General features: G+C 37.5%; 1 protein-coding gene across 11 annotated transcripts in view; it reads right to left on the bottom strand.

Annotated features, from left to right (window-relative positions):
- XRCC4 (X-ray repair cross complementing 4) overlaps positions 1-19,143 on the bottom strand; it is a 304,423-nt gene that overhangs the window by 267,289 nt on the left and 17,991 nt on the right. For 8 of the 11 annotated variants that reach the window (XM_055563215.1, XM_055563240.1, XM_055563263.1 and 5 more), the window contains one exon: positions 7,060-7,208. In XM_055563215.1, coding sequence (XP_055419190.1) covers positions 7,060-7,198 — 139 coding nt within the window. In that variant the 5' untranslated portion in view covers positions 7,199-7,208. Of the gene's footprint in view, positions 1-7,059; positions 7,209-11,251; positions 11,446-11,532; positions 11,769-19,143 lie in introns of those variants that run through there. The other 3 variants (XM_055563223.1, XM_055563225.1, XM_055563231.1) reach the window with 3 other exon arrangements.

Here is a 19,143-nt window from a genome sequence, read left to right as displayed (position 1 = left end):
AAATCAACTATATTCCAATATAAAACAAAAATTAAATTAAAATATAATAAAGTATGTCTACTGATACACCATCTAATAAAAAGTATTTTAAATTTCATTACAATCAAAAGATAGTTTCCTGAAAATATTTAATGGAATATATTGATTCAATCCATTTATTGAACCCGCCTGCATTGTAGGAGACACAGGAGACAAAGGTTCAATCCCTAGGTTGGGACGATTCCCTGGAGAAAGAAATGGCAACCCACTCCAGTGTTCTTGCCTGGAAAATCCCAGGGTTAGAGGCACCTGGCAGGCTACAGTTCATAGGGTCACAAAGAGTGGGATACAACTTAGCGACTAAACAACAAGTAAATTCTGAAACTGCTTAATGAGCATCTATTATGTGCCAGGCACTATTCTAGGCACCGGGGATAACAACCATTAGACAGAGAAAAATGCCAGCCTTATGGAGCCTTGATTCAAGTGCTGACATCTTAGATATCTTTTCAGATATCCTTTTAGATACTATCTTAGATACGCCCATATGTTACTCCATCTGTGAATCCTGCATTGGTTAGTGTTATGAAATATTTCCTGAGAAGAAGAAAACATATGAAAGAAAATTATATCTGCACCTCTACTTTAAAAAATATGTTTTTAAAACAAGGTACCAGTTTAAGAAAAAAAATGTACTTGAACATTTCCTGTAAAAGTCCATGTGAAATTCTGACTGCCTATTTAGAACTTCAATCCTAGAAAAACAATTTGGTCACCAGATTTGAATTTTGTGCTGGAAGAAGCACAGCTGTAAGCACTCAATGCTCCTTTTAAAAACTTCAGCGACTGGGAATAAAAGCCATGGAAATAATAAAATTCAGTAAGGATACAGATGAACGATGTAATATGGCAAAAAACTGAGCAGGCCAACAAAAAATAAGGAATTGTTTTCAGGCAGGTAGGATAAAAGAAAGAATCACTTCGACAATATCTGTAGGTAGGTGAAGATGAAAATAAGGAAAGAGAGAGGGTTCTTTACTTTGGATTCTGATGTAGATTGAACTGAGAGACTATATATTCTAAGTTTGTGTCAGAGCTGAGAAGATACACAGACTTAATAAGTCATCACATCATGGACCCACTTCTTTCATTCATTCATTAAAAATCCTTTTTATACTGAGCTCTGTAACATAATTTCCATAGAGGTCACCAAATATATCAGTGTTTAGAACAAATATAAGCAGATATAATTATTTAATAATAAAGGCATTGATAAAGTTTAGTTCATTCTTCAGTGAATTTTACTCCAAGATGAGTGATATAAGTTTCTTACTGCTGACTAATTCTTATGAAAGTCAAATAACAGTCATCGATCATTAACCCACTTTGTGATTTAACCCTGTGATATAACCTTCTATAATGTTGAAGTGATGATAGACCACATGATAATTAGACCCCAAACATTCATTAGATAAAACATTGCTAATGGAAAAGAAATCACGGAGTTTAGTGTGTGGGAGATTAAAAGAAACCCCACATCCTTTTAATTTCACTCAAATGAAAAGAGAAAAAAAAATTACCCAAATTGAAGGTTGCAGAAATCAAAAAGTTGTACAAAAAACAGGATGAGGTACAGGAAGGAAATTCATTTTCATGTTTCAATTATTTAATTGTTTCAATGTTCTTAATCATCTTATTGTCTATCTGTAAAGTGCCAAACCAAATTACATTTGTGTATAAGCTTTAACTAAACATGGAAACAATGTTATGCTACTTAGTTACATATTTTATAATTAAAATTCACTCAAGAAAATAAAAGTGAATAATAAAGGGTATTAAACATTTGTGAAACTGAAAACTTCAACATCTTTGTAAACAAATGGCCATCTTCCAATGCACTGTAAAATTTTGTTTGAAAGCTTGTTCAGTACAGGAAGCCAAAATCTTAACAATCTATTTGCCATGAAGTGATGGGACTAGATGCCATGATCTTATTTTCTGAATGTTGAGTTTTAAGCCAACTTTTTCACTCTCCTCTTTTACTTTCAACAAGAGGCTCTTTAGTTCTTCGCTTTCTGCCATAACAGTGGTGTCATCTGCATATCTGAGGTTATTGGTATTTCTCCCAGCAATCTTGATTCCAGCTTGTGCTTCATCCAGCCCAGCAGTTAGCATGATGTACTCTGCATATAAGTTAAATAAGCAGGGTGACAATATACAGCCTTGACATAACCTTTCCCAATTTGGAACCAGTCTATTGTTCAATGTCCAGTTCTAACTGTTGCTCCTTGACCTGCACACAGATTACTCAGGAAGCAGATAGTTCAGTTCAGTCGTCCAGTTGTGTCCAACTCTTTGCAACCCCATGAAACGCAGCACGCCAGGCCTCCCTGTCCATCACCAACTCCCGGAGTTCACCCAGACTCATGTCCATCAAGTCAGTGATGCCATCCAGCCATCTCATCCTCTGTCGTCCCCTTCTCCTCCTGCCCCCAATCCCTCCCAGCATCAGAGTCTTTTCCAATGAGTCAACTCTTCGCATGAGGTGGCCAAAGTACTGGAGTTTCAGCTTTAGCATCATTGCTTCCAAAGAAATCCCAGGGCTGATCTCCTTCAGAACGGACTGGTTGGATCTCCTTGCAGTCCAAGGGACTCTTAAGAATCTTCTCCAAGACAACAGTTCAAAAGCATCAATTCTTCGGTGCTCAGCCTTCTTCACAGTCCAACTCTCACATCCATACATGACCACAGGAAAAACCATAGCCTTGACTAGATGAACCTTTGTTGGCAAAGTAATGTCTCTGCTTTTCAATATGCTGTCTAGGTTGGTCATAACTTTCCTTCCAAGGAGTAAGCGTCTTTTAATTTCATGGCTGCAGTTACCATCTGCAGTGATTACGGAGCCAAAAAAAATAAAGTCTGACACTGCTTCCACTGTTTCCCCATCTATTTCCCATGAAGTGATGGGACCAGATGCCATGATCTTTGTTTTCTGAATGTTGAGCTTTAAGCCAACTTTTTCACTCTCCACTTTCACTTTCATCAAGAGGCTTTTGAGTTTCTCTTTACTTTCTGCCATAAGGGTGGTGTCATCTGCATATCTGAGGTTATTGATATTAGTCCCGGCAATCTTGATTCCAGCTTGTGCTTCTTCCAGTCCAGTGTTTCTCATGATGTACTCTGCATAGAAATTAAATAAGCAGGGTGACAATATACAGCCTTGACCTACTCCTTTTCCTATTTGGAACCAGTCTGTTGTTCCATGTCCAGTTCTAACTGTTGCTTCCTGACCTGCATACAGATTTCTCAAAAGGCAGATCAGGTGGTCTGGTATTCCCATCTCTTTCAGATTTTTCCAGTTTATTGTGATCCACACAGTCAAAGGCTTTGGCATAGTCAATAAAGCAGAAATAGATGTTTTTCTGGAACTCTCTTGCTTTTTCCACGATCCAGCGGATGTTGGCAATTTGATCTCTGGTTCCTCTGCCTTCTCTAAAACCAGCTTGAACATCAGGAAGTTCACGGTTCACATATTGCTGAAGCCTGGCTTGGAGAATTTTGAGCATTACTTTACTAGCGTGTGAGATGAGTGCAATTGTGCAGTAGTTTGAGCATTCTTTGGCATTGCCTTTCTTTGGGATTGGAATGAAAACTGACCTTTTCCAGTCCTGTGGCCACTGCTGAGTTTTCCATATTTGCAGGCATATTGAGTGCAGCACTTTTGTGCACTGCTATTCTCATCTCTTTAAGAATTTCCCACAGTTTGTTGTGATCCATATAGTCAAAGGCTTTGGTGTGGAAAATAAAGCAGAAGTACATGTTTTTCTGAAAATCTCTTGCTTTTCCGATGATCCAACCGATGTTGGCAATTTGATCTGTGGCTCCTCTGCCTTCTCAGAATTCAGCTTGACCATCTGGAAGTTCATGGTTCATATAGTATTGAAGCCTGCCTTGAAGAATTTTGAGCATTACTTTGCTAGCGTGTGAGATGAGTGCAATTGAGAAGTAATTTGAACATTCTTTGGCATTGTCTTTCTTTGGAATTGGAATGAAAACTGACTTTTTCCAGTCCTGTGGCCACCGCTGAGTTTTCCAAATTTGCTGGCATATTGACTGCAGCACTTTCACAGCATCATCTTTTAGGATTTGAAATAACTCAACTGGAATTCCATCACCTTCACTAGTTTTGCTCGTAGTAATGCTTCCTAAGGCCCACTTGACTTCACATTCTAGGATGTCTGGCTCTAGGTGAATTACCACACCATCATGGCTATCTGGGTCATGAAGATCTTTTGTGTATAGTTCTTCTTAATATCTTCTGCTTCTGTTAGGTTCATACCATTTCTGTCCTTTATTGTGCCCATCTTTGCACAAAATGTTCCCTTGGTATATCTAATTTTCTTAAAGAGATCTCTAGTCTTTCCCATTCTGTTGTCTTCCTCTATTTCTTTGCACTGATCACTGAGGAAGGCTTTCTTATCTCTCCTTGCTATTCTTTGGAACTCTGCATTCAAATAGGTATATCTTTCCTTTTCTCCTTTGCCTTCCACGTCTCTTCTTCTCACAGCTATTTGTAAGGCCTCCTCAGACAACCCTTTTGCCTTTTTGCATTTCTTCTTCTTGGGGATGGTCTTGATCATGCCTCCTGTACAATGTCATGAACCTCCATCCATATTTCTTCAGGTTCTCTATCAGCTCTAATCCCTTGAATCTATATGTCATTTCCACTGTACAGTCATAAGGGATTTGATTTAGGTCATACCTGAATGGTCTAATGGTTTTCCCCACTTTCTTAAGTGGGGAAATTTAAGTCTAAATCTGGCAATAAGGAGTTCATGATCTGAGGCACAGTCAGGTCCCAGTCTTGTTTTTCCTGACTGTATAGAGCTTCTCCATCTTTGGCTGCAAAGAACATAAACAAGCTGATTTTGGTATTGACTGTCTGGTGATGTCCATGTGTAGAGTCTTCTCTTGTGTTGTTGGAAGAGGATGTTTGATATGACCAGTGTATTCTCTTGGCAAAACTGTTAGCCTTTGTCCTGCTTCATTCTGTACTCCAAGGCCAACTTTGCCTGTTAGTCCAGGTATCTCTTGATTTCCTACTTTTGCATTCCAGCCCCCTATAAAGAAAAGGATATCTTTTTCAGATGTTAGTTCTAGAAGGTCTTGTAGGTCTTCATAGAACTGTTCAACTTCAGCTTCTTCAGCTTTACTGGTTGAGAATAGACTTGGATTACTGTGTTACTGAATGGTTTGCCTTGGAAACAAACAGATCATTCTTTCATTTTTGAGATTGCACCCAAGTACTGCATTTCGGACTCTTTTATTGACTATGGGGGCTACTGCATTTCTTCTAAGGGATTCTTGACCACAGTAATAGATATAATGGTCATCTGAATCTGAGTTAAATTCACCCATTCAATTTTATTTCACTGATTCCTAAAATGTCAACGTTCACACTTGTCATTTCCTGTTTGACCACTTCTTCTTTTTTTTTTTTTTTTAATTTTATTTTTAAACTCTACAATATTGTATTGGTTTTGCCAAATACCGAAATGAATCCGCCACAGGTATACATGTGTTCCCCATCCTGAACCCTCCTCCCTCCTCCCTCCCCACACCATCCCTCTGGGTCGTCCCAGTGCACCAGCCCCAAGCATCCAGCATCACGCATCGAACCTGGACTGGTGACTCGTTTCATACATGATATTATACGTATTTCAATGCCATTCTCCCAAATCATCCCACCCTCTCCCTCTCCCACAGGGTCCAAAAGACTGTTCTATACATCAGTGTCTCTTTTGCTGTCTCGTATACAGGTTATTGTTACCATCTTTCTAAATTCCATATATATGCATTATTATACTGTATTGGTGTTTTTCTTTCTGGCTTACTTCACTCTGTATAATAGGCTCCAGTTTCATCCACCTCATTAGAACTGATTCAAATGACCACTTCTAATTTACTTTCTTGGACCCAACATTCCAGGTTTCTATGCAATATTGTTCTTTACAGCATCATACTTTACTTCCATCACCAGTCACATCCATGACTGGGTGTTGTTTTTGCTTTGGCTCCATCCCTTCATTCTTTCTGGAGTTATTTCTCCATTCTTCTCCAGTAGCATATTGGGCACCTACCGACCTGGGGAGTTCATCTTTTGGTGTCATATCTTTTTGCCTTTTCATACTGTTCATGGGATTCTCAAAGCAAGAATGCTGAAGTGGTTTGCCATTCACTCCCTTTTCCAGAGCACCACGTTTTGTGAGAACTCTCCACCATGCCCTGTTTGTCTTGGATGGCCCTAAATGGCATGGCTCATAGTTTCAATGAGTTAGACAAGGCTGTGGTTTATGTGATCAGTTTGATCAGTCTTCTGTGATTGTGGCTTCTATTCTGTCTGCCCTTCCTTTGAGAGATAAGGATAAGAGGCTTATGGAATCTTCCTGATGGGAGAGACTGACTGTGGGGAAAACTGGGTCTTGCTTTAATGAGAGGAGCCAAGATCAGTAAATATTTAATCCAGTTATTACCAAAGACAAAAAAATCAAAAGTCTATTTCATAAAATAATAGCCAAAAACCCACATATGGGTTTGAAACATGGTTTACAAAATTTTAAGCTATTATTAACAGTTCTGTTTCATTTTGTTACAAATGTAGTATATGTTCACTGGAAAATAATTCAAACAATAATATGAAATAAAAAGAAAACCACCACCACTTCACTTTCCTAAGCTTTGGCGTAGCCAATTCACCTTCCTGTTCCTTTCAGTATTTCCTTGGCGTGCTAAGAAATGATCCATATAAAAAATACTATTTTATATGTTTTATATAGAGAAATAATTTTTAAAACTCTGATCAAGTACTATGACTCAAAAAGGTATTTTTCCTCATTTCTATTAATGTCACTTACAGAAAACAGCATTAATATTACAAATCTGCATGTAAATTTGACAGCAATAACAAGTAAATGTTCATTTTAACCAATATCAATTAAATATTTAATTTGAAGTATCACTGAGGACTGAAATATAGCATATTACATTAATTTTTCTTAAAAAATTCACTTTTAATATTACCTGTCCCAGTCCATGCTGACTGCCCATCAGTAAGTGTAATAACAAAACCAGATCCTAGTGTTTTCTCCCAAGCAACTTGTAGAAAATGAATTATATCAGGTTCGGAAGCAAGACATATTCTGCTTACTTTTCTTTCCATTTCTGATCACCTGTCATAAAAGAAAAAAATAAATATTTTTACATGAAACTGTGACTATCAAATAGTGACTTTTCTGTATTGGTCTCTTGAGTTATACAAAGCACTAAGGAAATAAGTTAAACAAAAAGTTGTTTAATAGCCAGCCATAAACTCAGTAAATCACAGTTCTATTCAGTATTGATTCACAATTTTAACCAATAAGAAAAGCAGAGACTCATAAATGACAAATGATTTGCCCAAGTTGTATAGCTGAATAAAAGCTACTATCTTCAACATTTTAAAAACTTAATATCAAAGCATTTATATCAAGGCAGAAGTACATATCTAAAATCCAACTTGGAAGCTTTTCAACTGAACAAATCCATATAAGCAGTACCTAGATCAAGAAGCAGCACACGACGACCCCAGAACTCATTCTTACAACACCCCCCTTCCAGTCACTACATCCCCCAAAACCAATTTCTTAACTGAGATTTGCGTTTTATTTTTGCACTTTCACATAAATGTAATACAGCATTTTATTTGTGTCTGGCTTCTTTTGTTCAGCATTATGTTTAAGAAATGCATCCATATGGTTTCTTAGAGTTGTAGATCATGCACACAATTGTACAATATTCAATAATATGGTACAATTATTTATCCACTTATCCACTAGTGATGGGCATTTGAGTACATTCCAAGTTTTGACTATCACAAATAGTGCTGCCATAGACATGCTGCTGCTGCTAAGTCACTTCAGTCGTGTCCAACTCTGTGCGACCCCAGAGACGGCAGTCCACCAGGCTCCCCCGTCCCTGGGATTCTCCAGGCAATAACACCGGAGTGGGTTGCCATTTCCTTCTCCAGTGCATGAAAGTGAAAAGTAAAAGTGAAGTCGCTCAGTCGTGTCCGACTCCTAGCGACCCTGTGGACTGCAGCCTACCAGGCTCCTCTGTCCATGGGATTTTCCATAGACATGCTAGCAAATATCTAAGTTTTTCTGTTGGGTATATACCTATGAGTATACGCGTGTAATTTGTAGATCAGAGGATAAGCATATGCTCGGTTTTAGTACCATACAGCCAAAAATTGTCTAAAAGGTTTGAACCAATTTACACACTTGGTATATGAGAGTTCTGATCACTCCATATTCTTAGAAACATTTCCCATCTTTATAATTTTAGCCATTTTGGTGGGTATGTAATACTACATTATGGTTTATTCACATTTCCCTAATTACTAAAGATGGTGAATTCTTTCATATCTTGATTGCACTTTGAACATCCTGCTTTGGGGAATATCTGTTAAATCTTGCCAATGCTTTTATTAAGTTGTATTCTTCATACTGACATTCTTACTGAAATCCTCTGCCACCCTCTTCTTTTGCCTTCAGTCTTACCCAGCTTCAGTGTCTTTTCCAATGAGTCAGTTCTTTACATCAGGTGGCCAAAGTATTGGAGCTTCAGCTTCAGCATCAGTCCTTACAATGAATATTCAGGTTTGATTTCATTTACAATTGACTGGTTTGATCTCCTTGCAGTCCAAGGGACCCTCAAGAGTCTTCTCCAGCACCACGATTCGAAAGCATCAATTCTTTGGCACTCAGCCTTCTGTATGGTCCAACTCTTACATTATATATGACTACTTCATAGCTTTGACTATATGGGCCATATGGATGTTCTTCTATGTTTATCTAAAAGTTTTATAACTGTATGTATCATATTTAGATCCACAATTCATCTGGAACTGAATTTTGTACTTCAATTGTCAAGAAAAGATCAAACTAGATTTTTTCCATGTGTATATATAATTGACCCAGTACTATGTATTAAAGACTGTCCTTTCTTACTGCAGTGCTAGGTTACCTTACTCATAAATCATGTGACTGAATATGTGTACAAGGTTCAATTTTTGTTTTGTTTGTTCTTTGCAGTTTCATATTATATACTTGGCTTGTCAAGGTTCACTGAATAGTGATTCTGTTACTGTGATCCAACACATTTATAATCTCTCTATGGCTTTGCCATTTAAAAGTTTGATAAACCTCTAAGTATTAAAATCACTTATGTAAAATGTTGAGCAGCACAAGCTGAAGCATTGGACTTCTGTGGCTTGCCATTAGAAAAAAACTTCTCAGACATCAATTGCTATTATTAGGTGGGTGTATTGCTCGTACCTCCATTTAAGTCATAAGAGTACCAAAAGAGTCCTTTGCAAAACCTTAAGCTATAGAAGGGCTTTCCTGGTAGCTCAGCTGGTAAAGAATCCACCTGCAATGCAGGAGACCCTGATTCAATCCCTACGTTGGAAAGATTCCCCTGGAGAAGAGATAGGCTACTCACTCCAGTATTCTTGGGCTTCCCTAGTGGCTCAGGCAGTAAAGAATTCGCCTGCAGTGTGGGAGACCTGGATTCAGTCCCTAGATTGGGAAGATCCCCTGGAGGAGGACATGGCAATCCACTCTAGTTTTCCTGCCTGGAGAATCCCCATGAACAGAGGCACTGAACAGGCTCCCCATGTGTCCATGGGGTCACAAAGAGTCGGACATGACTGCACAACGAAGCACGGCACAGCACAACAAGCTATAGAAGCTAACAAACAAAACTAAAGAAATACCATAAAAATTACAAATATGCCAAGAAAAACATAAAAAGTCAAAACCAGGAACAATGCACACACTTCAAAGATGAAAAACTAGAGAGGATTATTCTTTAATCACATAGCATGAATCTCTTACCAGATGATTCTAAAAAAGGTAAAAGAATACTCCAATCTTTTATTTGGGGGAACAGTATAAAATTGCCTCAAATTATTATGACCAATTTAAATAATATGATATTCCAAAGGTAAATTATTAATTGCTATTTCATTAATAACTGATAAGTTTTCATCAAAGCCAAACTGTTAAGCTATTTTAATCTGCTTTCTCAATTTAAAACTATTATGTTCTCATAAATAAAGCATCATATTTTTCTCAACAAGTGAATATGAAAATAAAAACAACTCATTCTGTCAACTCTTCACAAAACTAAGCTGATTTCTCTATCTGCTGTGGGGTTGAGAGGCATGCTTAATTATAGAATGCTAGAGCTGTACTATCTTACATAAAAAGTACAAGGAAGCAGAGAAATGGCCAGAATGAAAGAAAAGAATATCTAAAATTAAGAGTGTAATATGCCTCTAAATTGATGAATTAGCAATAATATCTAACCTAAAGTTTACTCAGAAAATTATTCTTCTTCCCAGTGAAAAAACAGTTATAAGATAACCATACTTGCAGTCACATCAATTAAGCATGCTAACATATTTTAAATATGCAAACCTGTAGGTTTGACTACAACATAATCGCTGAAAAAAATATAATTCTGTTTAAATATTTCATTTAGTCAATAATTTTTCCTACATTGAGATCTTCTTTGCCTAGAGGTACTTAATTCTGAAATGCTTCATCCACTTGTAAATATTTTCTTTTAAATCAATAAGTCAATACACTAAACATGCAGTAAATTACCCCACATGCTCTGTAATTCCCAAATTTGAAAATGACTGGCAAATGTGTTACTGCTTTTCTATGCCAATCATTGAAAAAGACATACTCAGAGGCTTACATAATTCTAATGAACCCAAATCCCACAATTCTGGGAGGGCAGAAGGTAATACAAACTACTGATATAGGCAATTTTTTTTTTTTTTTTTTGCCTCTACAGAATGTACATACACACACAAAGGTACACACACATTTATATAGACCATTTCTTCTTAAAATGTGCCTGAAGAACCCTGGCTATTGTTACCATTAGTGTAACTCAGAAATACCCTAAAACAGCAATTGGTATCACTGCTGTTTCTTAGCTTGTTTGAAACAAGTAACACATATCTAATTATAGAAAATAATAATTTAAAATTCAATATATCAGATGCCTATCAGTAAATCCTGCTTTCCACAATAACATAAAAGGCTTTAATCTCAATACTGTTACAAAGACATTCAGGGGTCATGTATTAGTTTTGAGATCTTTGAATTATTTATGTTTGAGATATTTTCCAATTTTCTGATTAACTTTAGATACTTACCACAGAAAATAAACCGAATGATCAAACTAAATAAACTAAATGAAAGCAAAATAAATGATTTTATTTTAAAGATTCTGTTATTCTAGTAAACTCATATTTGAAATTTCGGATGTTACCACACTAAGGACTTGATATATTAAAAGTCTAAATTTGACAACTCAGTATCCTATAAGTATTTTATGGCTCAATAGCCTTATAAATGTTTTCCTTATATCAACTGAGTCTTAATTTCCTTATAATATACTATTTGAACCAATTTTGAAAGCACTTCATTCACTTACTTACTGAGGTCACCATCTCATTAAATACCAAATACAAAATTTCTAAGACTCAACCACAGAAACAGAAAAAGAGACGACTTGGAATGTCTTTTAAGATTCAGTAAGAGCGAATCAAAGATCTCTTTGCTTTCACCAGCACCTAACGGAAATAGCCGTGGGGTTTTTTGCCCGAAGACTAATACTTGAAGAAAGGGGGTGGAATCCTCTTCGGAAGGACTGATTGATCAGGGCCATAAGAAAGCTTGTGTTTTCTTTTCTAAGGGCACTAAAGGTCAGACTAGTATCAGCACCTCTCCCAGCCAGAGCCAAGGATCTAAGACAAGCTTGCAGGTGGAAACAGTTGGGTCCCACCCCAATTTGTACATCAGTAGCTTTATTGAGAGCTCAGAACAGTTGAGAATTGAGAAGCTTATCTTTAGTACTTTGTATCTTTGATACTTGGCTTCTCTCTTAGAAGAGAAATAAGTTGTTGGCTGGTATGCAATTGATGTGATCTAGACTCTGAACAAACACCATTCACAGTTGCTTCTGAATAAACAAGACGCTTTTTAAATTAGTTTACAAAGAATTTTGTATGCCCTTTTGGATGCTGATAAGGAGCCATGCAGAAGCCAAGTCTCTTAGGTCAGCTCAAGTTAGTGACTACACTGTATCATTGATAACACCATTTTGAACTTGGGCTTCTTTCATTTTCCTTTATAGTAAGTTATGGCTTCCTTTCAGGCTGCTTGGGCTGCAGGTGTTCAAACTTCTGCAGCTACATCAAGGAGTTGTACTTACAGATCAGAAAAGGCTAAATGCATGTTTCTAATGAAGCAATTAACTTAAGTGCCCCCTTGTTGAGAAAAGTAGGCTGATACCTAAAGTGAGTTCAGAATAAAGATTAGCACATAGCACATGCTGTTAATAGTCTGTAATTAGATGCTTGATCACACTATTTTGTTTGACCTTCCTTAAAAAAAAAAAAAAAGAGGAAAAGAAAAATATATACTAAAAGTGTGGCGATAAATTTTTTTAAAGTTCTATCATACTACAAACATTCAAGGACAGGACTCTATATAATTGCTAGATAAAAAGGAAAGAAAGGTTTATGTAATAGTCATTGGGCTATTTCAAAAACAAACATCACATAATAATTTAAGAAGAGGACTATTTTCTTATTTGTTTAGTACTTTTTTAAAAGCACTGATTATCCATGTTTATCTTATCAGAATTCCCACACTGAGTATTTTTAATTAGTTTATTTCTACCATTTTCATTATTAATAACATATAACCTTGCTGCTTGTTGCTATCTTCTTGACCAAAGGGTAAATTAAGATCTTTTTGAAAAATGACCAAGAAATCAATTTACATTTAAAATGCCAAAGCAATTAAAATAAAATTAACCTTCCATAGAAAAAATGCTTTCCTGAAATAACATTTTCAAGTTAAAATTTTATAAACTTTAAGGGTAAAGAATTTACAGGGTTATTAAATAACTTTCTAATCATATCGGGATTTTCTCCACTCAGTTAATTTTGAAATGAAGGAAGGTGACCATCTGTCCAAGATTCCCTGAGATTTTCCCAGTTTTAACACTGAAAGTCCAACATCCTAGAAAATCTCTCAACAACCCCAGGCAAACTAAGATGGCTGATTACCCTAAGTAAGAGTAAAATTTAATTAACACTGTTAGTATAATCTTGATCAAAAATTTGTAATATACAGCTGACTTACAAGGAAGACATTAAATAAATAATCTGATGCTTTAGGAATAAAGCACTAAAACTATAAAATAAGTCTAAAATCTAAGGCATCTTTGCCATGAATATAGACTATTTTCAATTATCCCTTATGAGCCTGGAATGCCAGCTGCTAGCATTCCAGATTATCATATTACTGCTCATTTCCTCTGCTTATCTTTTGCAAACACCATTAATAATCATTAGTTTCAGTGATTTGTTCAAATTCTACTTCCTCTACTTTCCTTTCTCTTATCCAATGGAGTACTAAAAAACAATAAAATGGCCTAAATAAATTCTCCACATATAATCTAAGGCCTAGATCCAAAACGCCCATAAAATTGGACTCAAAGTTCCAAGACTATGACTTTTTTTATATTCATCAATGGATACTCTTGATTACCAGTAACCTTGGTGGAAAGAACAAGAGCATACTTAACATTATGGAAACTTTCTAAATGTTCACAAGAATACTTCAGTTCTAATGGCAGAGTTCATATGAGAATGACACAACAGAAATGAAGAGATAAGACAGTTTGTGAAATATAATATTATCTTAAGCAACAGTGAAAGTGAAGTCACTCAGCTGTGTCCGACTCTTTGAGACCCCTTGGACTGTAGCCCACCAGGCTCCTCTGTCCATGGGATTCTCCAGGCAAGAATACTGGAGTGGGTTGCCATTTCCTTCTCCAACAGTTCTTTCTCACTAAAAATTTAGCACTTATGACCTCTTAGGGCTCAAAATTTTGACACCTTGATCATATTTAAATTCTACAAAGAGTGAAGAGACTCCTATTTGCAATACCATCCGTTAAGCAGGAAAGTGAAAAAGTTGGCTTAAAGCTCAACATTCAGAAAACTAAGGTCATGGCATCTGGTCCCACTACTTCATGGCAAATAGATAGGGAAACAGGGGCTGACTTTATTTTGGGGGGCTCCAAAATCACTGCAGATGGTGACTGCAGCCATGAAATTAAAAGACGCTTACTCCTTGGAAGGAAAGTTATGATCAACCTAGACAGCATATTAAAAAGCAGAGACATTACTTTGCCTACAAAGGTCCGTCTAGTCAAGGCTATGGTTTTTCCAGTGGTCATGTATGAATGTGAGAGTTGGACTATAAAGAAAGCTGAGCACCAAAGAATTGATGCTTTTGAACTGTGATGTTGGAGAAGGCTCTTGAGAGTCACTTGGACTGCAAAGAGATCCAATGAAGCTGAAGCTCCAATACTTTGGCCACCTGATGTGAAGAGCTGACTCATTTGAAAAGACCCTGATGCTGGGAAAGATTGAGGGCAGGAAGAGAAGGGGCTGACAGAAGATGAGATGGTTGGATGGAATCACTAACTCAATGGACATGGGTTTGGGTAGACTCCGGCATTTGGTGATGGATAGGGAGGCCTGGCGTGCTGTGGTTCATGGGATCGCAAAGAGTCGGACATGACTGAGAGACTGAACTGAACTGAACTGAACTCTGCATAGAAGTTAAATAAGTAGGGTGATAATATACAGCCTTGACATATTCCTTTCCCAATTTGAAACCAGTCTGCTGTTTCATTTTAGGTTCTCACTGTTGCTTCTTGACCTGCATACAGATTTCTCAGGAGACAGGTAAGGTGGTCTGCTATTCCTGTCTCTTAAGAATTTTCCACAATCTGTTGTGATCCACACAGTCAAAGGTTTTGGCGTAGTCAATAAAGCAGAAGTACATATTTTTCTGGAAATCTCTTGCTTTTTCGATGATCCAACGGATGTTGGCAATTTGATGTCTGGTTCCTCTGTCTTTTCTAAATACAGCTTGAACATGATGTCTGGTTCCTCTGCCTTTTCTAAATACAGCTTGAACATCTGGAAGTTCACGGTTCATGTGAACTTTTTGAAGCTTGGCTTGGAGAATTTTGAGCATTACTTTGCTAGCATGCAATGGTGCAGTAATTTGAACATTTTTTAGCACTGCCTTTCTTTGGAATTGGAATTAAAACTGACCTTTTCCAGTCCTGTGGCCACTGCTGAGTCTTCCAAATTTGCTGGCATATTGACTGCAGCACTTTCACAGCATCATCTTTTAGGATTTGAAATCGCTCAGCTGGAATTCCATCACCTCCACTAGCTTTGTTTGTAGTAATGTTTCCTAAGGCCCACTTGACTTCACATTCTAGGATGTCCTGCTCTTGGTGAGTGATCACACCATCGTGGCTATCTGGGTCATGAAGATCTTTTGTGTGTAGTTCTTCTGTGTATTCTCGGCACCTCTTCTTAATATCTTCTGCTTCTGTTAGGTACATACCATTTCTGTCCTTTATTGTGCCCACCTTTGTATGAAATGTTTCCTTGCTTGGTATCTCTAATTTTCTTAAAGAGATCTCTAGTCTTTCCCATTCTATTGTTTTCTTCTATTTGTTTGCATTGGTCACTGAGGAAGACTTTCTTATCTCTCCTTGCTATTCCTTGGAATTCTGCATTCAATGGGTATATCTTAGGGGAAACGGACATCAGATGGGCTCCTCAGGGAAAGTAGCAGAAGAGCGGGCCCCCTCACCATCCTTTAATAAGAACAGTCACTACCTGGGGCTTGGGGCAAGTATATAAGAAGGTCAGTCAAGTGAAGCAGGCCCTGGTTGACCAGGGGATGTACAAAGCAAGAGAACAGCCATTTTGGGTGGTCTGATCATACAACAGTCTTTTCTACTTGAAAACCGTGCTGCTCCAAATTGAAATGTAACTAAAAGCACTTGTATGGAAACAAGACAAGATTGTACTGTACTTTTCCCCCACTTACAAATCCACCATTTACTTAAAACTATACTCATTTATCGGCCTATTTTCTAATGGCAAACAAGAGGATGAATGATAAGACTGGGTACAAATGAGAGTTAACTCACCCCCAAAAAATCCCTACGACATATGCTAAACTGGTGATACTACCTAACTCAGCCATACAAACTATTTAGGAACCACAAGAAATTGCCAATATTTAACAATTTTTAAGCTATAAAGATGAGAATGTCACATGTTTCAAATAATACTGTTATTAATATAAACAGGACATCATGACTTAATTGGATAATTACATATGTATCTTCCTTGCCATAACTGCTGAGTGAATCTAAGACATTTTCAACCACATCTCTGAACATATTTTGGATAATTCTAGTGGAAAGAGGTTTCAAGATAAAAGAAAAGATTCAATTCTGAGTCCCCCTAGGTGATGCATTTTCAAATTGAATGGATATTTGTATTCCTAAATTTAAACCAAGACTCGTACATTTTACTAAGAGTGTGAGTCTTAATGTCTACAAGGCTCTGCAGATCAGGTGTAAGCCCATGCACGTTCACTGCATGAAGAGTGGGGACGATAGCAAATGGGAAACTACAAGTGACCCCATAAAGATGCAGCCCTGAAATTAAAAAACGCTTGCTTCTTGGAAGAAAGTTATGACAAATCTAGACAGCGTATTAAAAAGTATACATCACTCTGTCAACGAAGGTCCAAATCGTCAAAGCTATGGTTTTCCCAGTAGTCATGGATGTGGTGTTTATAGTAATAAGCTGACTTAGGGTGGGTCACTAGCCTCAGGATACAGCTGGTCACCAGGAAGGCCAAAAGATTAAAGGGTTGGCACTTTCAACCGCAATCCCAACCCACCTCCAAAGAGGAGTGTGGAGCTGGAGATTGAGCTCTATAAAACCTTTGGAACAAAGAAATGGGGCAGGGGGAATGCCACTGGGCTAGTGAACAACTCAAAATACTGGGGAGCAACTCACCCACTCAATGAACAGAAGACCTGCACTCTAACCTTCCAAATCTCACCCTATGCATTTCTTCCATTTGGTCATTCCTCAGCTGTATCCTTTTTACTGAACCAGTAAATAAAAACAAAGCATTTTCCTGAGTTCTGTAAGCCATTCTAACAAATTATCAGTCCTGAGAAGATAATCAATGGGAACCTCCAATGTATTGCACATCAGAAGTATGGGTGACTCAGAACTTGCGACTGGCATCTGAAGTGAGGGCAGTCTTGTGGGACTGAAGCCTTTAACCTATGGAAACTGACACTAACTCCAGGTAAACAGTGTCAGAACTGAATTGAATTGCTGGATATCCAGCTGGTGCTGGAGAATTGAGGAACTGATAAATGGTGGTGGAAAACACACCAATGTTCCAAACAAAACAGCCTTAGTCCAGCTTTATTTAAGGCTATTGGTGTATAACCTCTACTAATTCAGAAACTAATTCTTTTATCCCCACACTCTTGGAACAGGGAATCTTTACCTGAGAAATCTGATCTTTCCTAATGTCACTGGATAAAAAGGTCCAAGTTGGCCTCTCACAAATACAGTGACTTTTGAAACATGGCAAGTCAAACATAAGCATTTATTTAGATCCTGCCTGACAACAGGTCGTATGATAGGTGTTGGGAATAGATCTGTGAATAAAATAGACATATCCCCTGACCTCAGAACATTTACAATCTCATGAAGAGAGAATCAAATAAACACATGTTATAAAACATTGTGGTCAGAGCCATAAAGAGGTAGAAGAGTTAACTAGGGAACCCTGATTAGACACACCCAGACTGACAGAGTCATAAGAAGCTTTCTGGAAGAAATGAGGTCTAAGACCTAAAGGTAAGGAGGAATTCTGTATCCACCCTTGCAACTGCGCTTTTGCTTAAGCTATTTACTCTCCTAAAATAAACACCTCGAGTCTATACCTATGAATATCTATCAATTGTTTCAAGGTCTAGGAGCACTGAAAGCAGTTATGATCAGCCTCCAAGGATCTCACTGTCAATCATCTCATTCCCCAACTGGAGCAAAAAGAAGAAGACATAATATGGGGAGGATATCAGGATCATCATATTCAGAGAGATTCTGCCAGCTCTTCCTCCTGAGTGAAGAGGCTCAGAGCTGAATTATGCCCACTGAATCGCTCAACAGTGAGTTTAGAGTATACATCTATTGACTTTTTGAAATGGAACTTTGGCAGCTTCAGAATTCTAGTACCACTCTGTTGACTTCCTATGTTTGGACCTCTACATTTGAATAAAGTAAGCAATGCAGTTAACCTAGATTAGAGTCATTTGTTATTAAGGTATAAGAATTTTGGAGTCTGTGCTTCTACACTGTGTAATGGCAGTATCTGGAAGCCAATACCTGTAGCTGGCAGCAAAAAAATAAGGTTGCACAGCTAAAAATTGGGCCTCCCTGGTGGCTCAGATGGTAAAGAATCTACCTGCAAGGCAGGAGACCTGGGTTCTATCCCTGGGTTGGGAAGATCCCCTGAAGGAGGGCATGGCAACCCACTCCAGTATTCTTGCTTGGAGAATTCCCATGGATAGAGGAGCACTGCAGGCTACAGTCATGGGGTTGCAAAGAGTTGGATGCAACTGAATGACTAAACACAGTACAACTAAAAAATTAACCATATTAATCAGAATATTAATCAGAAAAATATTCAATCCATTGTCATCTTCTGACGACAACAGAAGATCAATTTTGAAGTTAAATCCTTAAAAAGATTCTGACACAGAAATGAATCAGAGATGTTCATGCCTATAAAATACAATGAAAGTCATCAACAATATTCAAACTACATACAGAATTATCAGTGATGATTTTTCTCATTAGGAAGAAGTCAAAAATATCACATTGCTTAGGAAAAAAAATAAATATTTATTTTTTTTAAAACAAACACTTTCCCCAAAGATTCAACAGAATGCTGCTGTTGCTAAGTTGCTTCAGTCATGTCCGACTCTGTGCAACACCATAGACGGCAGCCCACCAGGCTCCTCCATCCCTGGGATTCTCCAGGCAAGAACACTGGAGTGGGTTGCCATTTCCTTCTCCAAATCAACAGAATACTTAGCAACAAATGAAGCTACTTT

The sequence above is a fragment of the Bubalus kerabau genome, chromosome 1 (genome assembly GCF_029407905.1).
Source record: "Bubalus kerabau isolate K-KA32 ecotype Philippines breed swamp buffalo chromosome 1, PCC_UOA_SB_1v2, whole genome shotgun sequence".
Taxonomy (NCBI): Eukaryota; Metazoa; Chordata; class Mammalia; order Artiodactyla; family Bovidae; genus Bubalus; species Bubalus kerabau.
Note: the sequence above shows the minus strand (reverse complement) of the source record. Positions and strands in the feature narration are given on the sequence as shown.